The sequence below is a fragment of the Euleptes europaea genome, chromosome 4 (assembly GCF_029931775.1).
Source record: "Euleptes europaea isolate rEulEur1 chromosome 4, rEulEur1.hap1, whole genome shotgun sequence".
Classification (NCBI taxonomy): Eukaryota; Metazoa; Chordata; class Lepidosauria; order Squamata; family Sphaerodactylidae; genus Euleptes; species Euleptes europaea.
Genome location: NC_079315.1, coordinates 72,760,205 through 72,769,871, shown reverse-complemented (window position 1 = coordinate 72,769,871; position 9,667 = coordinate 72,760,205). Strand labels below are relative to the sequence as shown.

Sequence of the window (9,667 nt, the reverse complement as noted above, 5' to 3'; positions counted from 1 at the left end):
TTAGACTTATAAGCTCTGCAGACAGCTGGATAAAAGCGGGTTGGTGTTGCTGCTATTATATCTGACAGCAGTGTTCGACATGGTCAACCATGCTGTGTTGGCCCACCGCCTTGCTGATATTGGAGTACGTCGGACTGCCCTTCAATGGCTGATCTCCTTTCTTTAGGGTTGGGGACAGAGGGTGGTGATTGGGGGGGGGATCTCCACACAACATCCTTTGGTGTGTGGTGTCCTGCAGGGAGCAATCTTCTCCCCAATGCTTTTAAACATCTCCATGCGCTCCCTCACCCAGTTTGTCAGGAGCTTCAGGCTGGGTTACCTTCAATATGCAGATGACACCCAGCTGTACCTGTTGATGGATGGCCAGCCAGACACTGTCCTGGAAAAGCTGGCCAGGTGTTCGGTGGCTGTGGCTGGTTGAAACAGAACTGCCTGAAATTGAACCCGTCAAAGACGGAGGTCCTGTGGCTATGGATGGGGACATTCAGCTCCCTGCCCTTGACAGTGTATAGCTAGTGCCAGCTTTCTCCATCAGGAGTTTGGGGGTGACATTGGATACCTCCCTTTCATTTAAGGCCCAAGTCACAAATACGTTTCACTTGGTGTTCTTCTACCTGTGCTAAGCCCGTCAGCTGATTCTCTATCTGTTCCATTCTGACCTAGCCACAGTGATCCATGCAACAGTCATCTCTAGACTACTGCAATTCTCTCTACACAGGACTACCCTTGAGGCTGCTCTGGAAGCATCAACTGGTCCAGAATGCAGCGGCGCGGGTCCTTATGGGGACTCCATTAAGGGCACACATACAGCCTGTGCTCCACCAGCTGCACTGGCTCCAGACTGAGTACTGGATCAGGTTTAAGGTTTTGATACTGACCTTCAAAGTCCTAAATGGTCTGGGACCATCATACCTGTGGGACCGCCTCTCCTGTTTTACCCCCTTGAGAGCATTGTGCTTGCCTTATAAGACCTTGTTGGTAGTTCCAGGCCCTAGAACTATAGATTTAAGGTGCCTTCTATGTTTTAAATTGAGTTTAGTTTTATATGATGTTTTAACCCATGTACTTATATTGGTGTATTTCTTGTTAACCACCGAGCCCGGTAGCGGACAGAGATGGCAGGGTATGATTTACACTGTGTTAAAAACAGCCAATTGAGTATAGTTTAGCCTAAACAAACCACTAGTTTTGTAAACATTGACAAACCTGGCAGACACATTTGAAGACTAGTTAGTTGCAGCATTCTATAGTTGTTTACCTTTAGGCATACGATTGACAAGGTGCTAGAGTTCTTCCCTATGTATTTAAGTTGCTTTGCTTATAAGATCCTTTGAGGCGCTCTTACTGAAATTCTCAACTACAGGGTGATGATCATTCAAATTCTAACACTGTTAAAAGGTCCAGCAGCTCCTCTTGAATTAAACCACTCAGCTCCTCTAAGCCTTCTGGTGTTAGGTGCAGATCTCTCAGTCCTGACAACTGAAAGTCAGCGTGGAAAGCTATCGTTATGATCCAAACATAATTCAGCCAGCCCATCTTCCCCTCATCCTTTCATGCATGCGCATACGATAGGAACTGTGTTTGGTTCGGGCAATAAAATGAAGTAATTCAGCCAACTGGCCAGGGAGCCCAGAATGGTGCTGGAGACTGCCAAAGTTCTGCAATAGGCAGTCACTGACATTTAGTGACATGGATCCAACCTAAGGCTTTGGACAGTTCTTCCAATATAAGTGACTCTTCGGTTAAAGAAAGGCTTCAAGCTTTGCTCAGTGGAAAGGTAGGGTAGAGGTAGGATCCACATCACTGTTTTTTCAAGGGATAAGTATGTAACAGCCCCCTGCCCCGTTGTGGACTTCAGGGCTGAGAATCTACCCAACATGAACCTAAACGGTGGCAAGGATCAGCCAATCCCACACTGCGGTTTTAACATTTGCAAGGATGTGAGAGCATCCATTGGCTTGGTAGTGTGGTTCTTTGTGTCCTGCATGGTGGCTCAGTTGAGTTATTCTTTGGACCCTGGAGAGAAAGACTGCAGTGAAAGCAGGTATTAAGCAACCTAGGAAAGTACAAGCTATAAATGTTCAATGTTGCATTCTGAATTTGCCTTTATAGCTTGTTATTTGCATGGCAATTATTTTTATTATAAATAAACATTCCCTTCTATAATCTTCCATCCTTTTATCCTCTTCAGCTCATGAATAAACTCTCTCTCGTTACTTTGACTGGTCTGCCAAGTGGGGTTTTTCTGTACACATGTTGGAACTGCTCAAAGCAAGGGATAATCGTTGGCTGTGTTTTTCCCCCCTCCTCTGATGATAGCTTACTCAGTGCTAGGCAGAGTAATGAGTCTGGGGTGAAACCTAGCGCCTGCTTTCCAGGGTGCTGGGCAGAGAAATCTGGGTTTGGGGGAAGCATTCCCTTTCTCTCCCCTCCTTACCTCGTGACTAGGGGGACAGAGTTCACCCCCCACCCCAAAAAAGACCCCAGCAGCTACATAAAGCTGTCCAAAGATTATCTCTGTATAAGTATCAGATACATTGGGTTGGATCTATTAAGCTTTTTCATTCAATCTTGCAAGGTGCTCCCCCTGTTACTCATCCCACATAGTTTTTGTCCATGCAAGTTCCATGATCCCTAATATAATATTTTTGGGTGGTTAAGGGGACCCTCCTCCTTTTTTCGCCAGTAGAAAAGCTAGTTAGATCTAACCAGTTTTCTCTCTCTCACACACCCACCCAGTATTATGAAGTCACAGGAAAGAGTTTGATTATGCCATTTATTTCCAGTGAAACCAAAGTATTCTACTGCTGTGATCACAGAACATCTTCACATTTGATGCAAATATGAAAGAGCTATGTACAAAATAACTGTGGCACTATTCTGGAACAAAAGGAAACAACCCAAGACTCAAATATCATATAATGTAAAACAGGTTATATGCATAACTTTTGTAAGCTCCAACTGCACTGCAGTTGCATTTTGAACACAAAGTGCCACATTAATTATCATTCCTTCAGACAAATTTAATATAAGCATTAGACAGTTAATAGCAACATGTTCACTGCAGAAGACCGGTGCGATCTTATACACCTTTCAGTCTGATTATTTTAACCCTCCCAGTAAACCTAAACGTGTTTAGAAAGCTCATACATTCTCTTTCTAAACTAATATATATTTTAAAGTGTGTCTTTAAATATATATACTTACATATAAACCAATTTCACATTGTAATTAAACAGGAAAAATTTACAGTAAAGTCTGATGGGCAAACTCTCATTTTATATGTTAATTTTATTGTGTTCCTGAAGTACTGTGGACTGAAGGAGTAGAATCATGATCAGGCAGAAAGGTGACTGTAGGAGTGGCTGTTTCTGGAAGCACAGGTGCAAGCACATGACGGCATACAGGACACGTTCCTGACTAAAAGGGAGGAAAAGATTGGTTAATTGCAAAGGAAGGACATAACTCTGGCTTCACATCAATTTAGAGGTAAGAACTACATGGAATGGGGAAAATGGAGCAAAAAGGGCCAATCACAAGTTAACAATAATCCTCCTTCAAAGCTGATATGTCAAATTCACAAGGAATCAGCAGATAACTGAAGATCAGCCTTAAGTCATGCAAAATGTCAAAAAAGGCTTTTAGTTAAAAATATGAACAGCATAATCCTAACTATAAAACCTTAAGAAGGTTCTCGTACCAACAGCTTGAGTAGATACTGTGTTTAATATTCACTATGAACCTAGAGGTTACATGAAGAACTCATTTGGAAAAGCTAAATTCAAGCACTCCTGTAGATGATCTATATGTAGCATTCAACAAAAGATGCAGGACTGGTGACTTCAGAAGATGGAAGTTGAATTGCTGCAGAAGGAACGTTCATGTTTAAGGTCAAACAAATACAGAGATAATTTAGCCAACTTTTCCATCATAATGCCGTCATAAACCCTCTAACTTTCACGGAATCAAATTTTTAGGGGAATTGTGAGCATTTAGAGTAATCCTGAATTCCCTAAATGGTTTATAATTGTGGTTCAGACTATCTACTATTGCTACTATGTAGGCGGCAGCTTACTTAAACCAAGCAGGCTGATTTACTAAACTAACAAGCCATGTCGGGGGGTTCTTACACACATAAATCTGTTAGTGCAAGTCTAGGCTTACGCCTCAAGTGAAGCCCCTTCAAATGTAAGTCCCTTCACAGGTAAGCTCCTTCCTCAGAGCATTGGCCAAAAGTATCTTGATCTCCTCTGTCACAGGGCATCTTGCTTATTTCCATTCTTCGCTTATGCCACTAGAGTCAGGATGAGGAGAATTTTAACCTATGGGAGAGATTAATGAACTGAATGGATATAACTTAATTTGATTCAGGGTTACAGGTAGTTGGGCTTCATGACTACTACTACTTCTAAGTAATTTGTTCAAAAAATTACAGAGCCTTTGTTGTTGGAAACATTGGGTTACATCCAGACTAAAACTAGTAATTTCCACCAAATAACCCTTCTTGCTGCAGATATTCCTCATGTGATTCCTCTGGGTCTCCTATCCCTCAGGAGTGGTATTTCATTAACATCAGTGGGTTGCAGTGGAAGGCAGGAAAGTTCCATTCTACTGTTGGAAAATGTAGCCTGGATCCAGCCCATTATTTCAAATATTGATCTGTCCTACTTTGCTTTAGTTAATTTGGTCTGGAATTAATTGATTTAGTATTTATTTGTAAAGTGGTTGTTCATAGTGTCTCACATTGCCTTATATTAAAACAAATGATGGGCCACGTCTTATGGACTCAAAATTATACACTTATAAACTATTTTTTCTGGCTTTATTTCACCCACAAATTTATACACCGACTGCTCTATTCACAATACAGTTTCATTGCTGACCAGGATCTAATTCTATTTTCAGTGCTATACTACAACAATTAAGATCAAGGTGCTCCATATTAAACATACAGAGTGTTTATTGTTGATGTTGTCTTCTTGCCAACACAACCCTGATACTGCATACTAAAGGGGTATGGAAGTCCTGTCTAAAAGTGGTTAGCATAACAGTATACTACACCGTTTGGCTTGACCTGAATTGCCCTGGTGCTATATGACAACATCCTTATTATTACTGAAATAATTCGTGCAGATCTTAATATGAGTTTCTATTGATTAGGTTTCAAAAATATGTCCATGGGGACTGCATCATTCTCCCCACACATCTTCCATGAGTATTTCTGATGCCTTTGGATGTTCAGCAGACTTAAAAGTTGCTACACTTCAGAGGGGGACTTCAAGTGTAGGCTGCTGAATTGAAATTCATATGCACACTTGACATGATCAGATTTGGGAGTGGGTAGCTCACTACAGAAAGTAACTGACCCCCATTAAAGGTTACTTTTACTTATTAAGTATTGCTATCAGGCTTTTCTTCCCAGTGGGACTCAAAACAGCTTATAAAATAAACACAAAAATAAAACTGAAACAAACCAAAATCAGAAATAGCTTAAGAAGAAATTTGAGTTCTATGACAAATAATATTGGTAAGATCAGTGTGTGGGGGAGGGGGGGGGAGAATGGCCTAGCTGGAGTCTATAACCACCCCAGTTTTGCTATTAAAAAGCTAAAGCAGAGTTTAGTAAAGATAGGGTGTAAGGAAGCTTGCATAATTCAGCTTTAATTTGTTACCCTGCTTAACTGACTTGCTACATTAAAATGCTCGTTACAAGGTATATGTACTCAGTAAAATTACTGTTTGAACCCCATAGAAAATCTCCTCTCACAGAATGGATTTCTGCTTCATACTTGTCCTCGAAACCAAAACCAGACCCCCATTTTAAACTATGGCCTAACTACTTTCACAAACCTCCATCTTGGCACCCCTTCTCCTGTCTTCCCCGCTTTGGGCAGAACAAGAGGATCTGGACTTAGGATTCCTTAAAACAAACCCCCAAAACTATGGAAAACATCCTTTCTGTGTCCCTTCCTGATGCTCCTGGTCCCCAGGCGAATAAGTCTGTGACAATGAGTGACCAATGCAGCTGTGGAGCCGAGTTCTCGTCTCTCTCTTCCCTCTGCCCCTCCCTCGTCTCTCTGACAGCTTCATGGGACAGATTCTCAAAAGCAATCCAGCCACACTTCAGATCATTAAAGGAACAGATCTTTAATAACTAAGAATAAATCCTATTAAACGCAAATAACTGGAAATACTTACACAGGTTAACAAAAGACAAAACACTAAGCAAAATAACAGAAAGGCACAATGCTATCTAAAAAGTGGAGACTTCTACATTCCTCTCCTTTGTAATGAACTCAAAAAAATAGAAGCTTGACAAATGCTGCCCCTAAATCTTGGCCCAGACCGATCCTTGAACCCTTGGCCCAGACCAGGCGTCTCAAAACTGCGGCTCCAGAGCCACATGCAGTTCTTTGGCCCGTTGAGTGCAGCTCTCCAAACTTGGTTCGGAGCCCCTGCTCTTGCGTCTGCTTGCGCTGGCAGCCGGGCTGCGGAGCCGGCGTGCCTGAGAGAGAGAGAGAGAGCGGGCACGCTGTCTCTCCCCCCCACTGCCGTGGAGAATGGCCGGGTCCCCCTTTCCCTTGCCCTCAATGGTTGGGAGGCTAAAGCCTCCCCTCCCCTCTAGCTGCGCAATTGCTGGGCGGGCGGCTCGGCGGTTCCTGGCCCCCCCACATATCAGCTGTTGGGCGGGGCGGGCTTCCTTTGGTAGACCTGGCCTCCGGCTGAGTCCCATTGGGAGGCCATGTCTACCCACTGGCTTTCTTGGCGGTAGACCTGGACTCTGAGGAGGGGGAAAAAGTCCCCCTTCAGAGGCCAGGTCTACCAATTGGTTTCTATGGACCTCCGGAGGCCAGGTCTACTGCCAAGAAAGCCAATGGGTAGACCTGGCCTCCCAATGGGACTCAGCCGGAGGCCAGGTCCACCAATAGGCTTTTATGGCGGTAGACCAGGCCTCCAGACGAGGACTCCGGACGGGGAGGGGGAAATGGCAGGGACTTACAATTTAATTTTTATCAATAAATAAGATCACTCTTAAGTATGATATCAAGTTTTATTCAGTGTACCTATAGTTTAATTAAGACTTAAAACTTTAATTAAAGTTAATAAACAGTGTACCTACCTATATAGTTTAAGTTTAAGAAATTTGGCTCTCAAAAGAAATCTCAATCGTTGTACTGATGATATTTGGCTCTTCTGACTAATAAGTTTGCCGACCCCTCGACTACAGTATAGTGTAAACATAACTTTTATATGCACTGGGAAACCAAAAGATTTGTGTGACTCACTTTATTGCGGTGATCTGGAACAGAACCCACAATATCTCTGAAGTATGCTTGTTCTGATTTTAGGGCTCCGGGAAGGGATATTAAAACCATCTTGTCTCTCTTGACACTGTTACCAAAAGGTGAGATTTGAGCCCCAAAGCTCATCCTGTTCCCTAGCCCATCTGTCATCTTAATGGCGTCTTCCTCCCCATCCAGAGTAATTTGAGGATTTTAGTTGCATCTCATCTCACAAACAAGCCTGTGTTATTTCAAGGCTTATTTTCTCCTCTCACGACAATCAGTTTGCTGGTTCAGACATTGCTGCAAACTGCAGTTAGTGCTAAACAGGAAAGGGAGACTTGCATATTAAGGAATACACGAGTCTGTGGTTTGTTCATTATGCTCCAAAGCATGAAGCTCTAAATTTAGTTTTTTATTTCTCTCAATGAGACTTCAAAGTTTGGCAACAAAGCTATGCTGTAGGCATTTTCTTTAAACATGGGAGCAATTATACCTCTAGTCAGCTAAGTGCTTGAAAAGGAATTAAGCATAAGTAGCCCTGTTGGCACTGAACACATCCAGGCAAATAGAAAGTGGATAAAATCATGCAAATGTGGTTAAAACATTTAAATTGGTTTGAATCGAGGCCAACATGGATCCAACATTATGCAAAGAAATTATTACTGTATGTTTGTTTCCCAACTGTTCAATGAACTAAAAGCTATGCCTACTTGCAAAGCTGGGTGTAACGTCAATGTTATGTCAGAAATCTTGAGTTCTGAAGTATTAGCAACCAGCATACCTTTTGTAACCAAAGTGTTATACAGGGTTTATGGAAAAAGTGATGACATGGAAGCTCCGTTACAATTTCTTCTTTGATGTACTCACTGCAACAGATAGCGCAACACTGCTCCTGACCTACAGCTTAAGAAAACAACGTGTGTATTAGCATTCAATTTAAACAAATTAGGTCTTAAAGATAATGGATACCAAAATAAACAAGTCATTAAAATAAAACTTTGAAACTAAAGCAGTTCTAACTAACTACGAATCAGATTGTGTTTCTTGGAAAGGAACCAAAGCTTAAGCTAGCACATTATCACATTATTTTACTATTATATTTAACCTGAATAATTAATGAAATACTGATCCTTACCATTGTGATCTTCTGTTATAATAATTTGGGGCAGACAGTCTATGCTCTCTTTACTAGCTGGTGGGTGAGCCTGCTCAACATCAATGGCGAGAGACTCCAGGTGTGCCAGAGCAGTCTAAAAACAAAGCATAAAAAGTCAGTTCAGCTGTTCATAATATATGTTAAAGTCTTGCTTAAAAGGGTGCCCCAAGCTCAGCAACTGTAGAAAAAGATAGCTACAAGCTGGTTGCTTTTAATTTTTTTTTGTTGCAGAAATTGAAACAAAAAGATTATTTATATGAATGACATTTACAGAGACCAAGCAGGAAATACAAGGTTCTGAAAATGATAGAATAACGCCCACTTTTTAATTAAGTCAAAGGTATATTGTTGAAAGAGCTGGTCACCTGCCATGTTTTGCCACAACAGGAGAGAGCAGACCAAGTTAGACTGCCTTAGTGACAGTGCGATATTGCCACAGGTTTTTCTTGTTCAACTACTCATATTCCTAACTGGAACTGAAAGAAATGGCAGTTGAAATAACCTGACACCACCCTGACATACAAAAGTCAGGTAATATTTATTATGAGGACCAACAAAAATACCACAATGCAAGTATGCAAGCTTTTGAGTTTTTTAGAACTCTTCACCAGGCTAGACTTCTGGCCTGGGGGGAAGGGGGGATGTGTGGCACGATGGCAAAGACCAACCTGAGCAAATCTATGACCTGAAACATCTTATTTTTCTCCACTCTTTTTTTTTTATACTTAGCATCCAGGTTGATTAAAATTCTAGAAAACTCAATAACTTGTACACTCTTCTAGGATATTTGGTTGGCCCTAACAAAAAGTATTACACTACTTTTGATTTTGGATTTTGTCTGCAGACCAGCCACTTCCAGCTTTTGTCTGTTGTTACTTTGAAATTGCCATACATACACAAACTGACATTTTCCTCCAGTTTAATGAATACTCAATCCTGCCTTCATCTCTACTTTGCTACTCCCTGTTCCATCTTGATGAGGAACACACTTCAGACCATCCTTTCTGCTCAGAAAGAAAACAGAGTGGTTACATACATGGTAATCTCCTAGGAAAATGTAAACTGGATGGTTTAATTAAGCATTGCCTACAGGGTCAGTTCATAGTTTTATGGCACTGCAGCATCTAGACTACAATGTGCCACATATCACATTACGCTTCAAGTACCAATTCCATTCAGTACATGCAAAAAGCGTTCTTGTGGCATCTACCTGGACCCAAAAACC

At 41.7% G+C, this 9,667-nt stretch overlaps 1 protein-coding gene across 1 annotated transcript in view; it reads right to left on the bottom strand.

Annotated features, from left to right (window-relative positions):
• Positions 1 to 2,757: 2,757 nt before the first annotated feature.
• PJA2 (praja ring finger ubiquitin ligase 2) overlaps positions 2,758 to 9,667 on the bottom strand; it is a 50,529-nt gene continuing 43,619 nt past the window's right edge. Inside the window, exons 7-9 of the mRNA XM_056848393.1 lie at positions 8,422 to 8,536; positions 8,068 to 8,189; positions 2,758 to 3,420 (exon numbers count right to left, since the gene is read on the bottom strand). Of these exons, the coding sequence (XP_056704371.1) occupies positions 3,292 to 3,420; positions 8,068 to 8,189; positions 8,422 to 8,536 (366 nt within the window). The 3' untranslated portion in view covers positions 2,758 to 3,291. The remainder of the gene's footprint in view (positions 3,421 to 8,067; positions 8,190 to 8,421; positions 8,537 to 9,667) is intronic.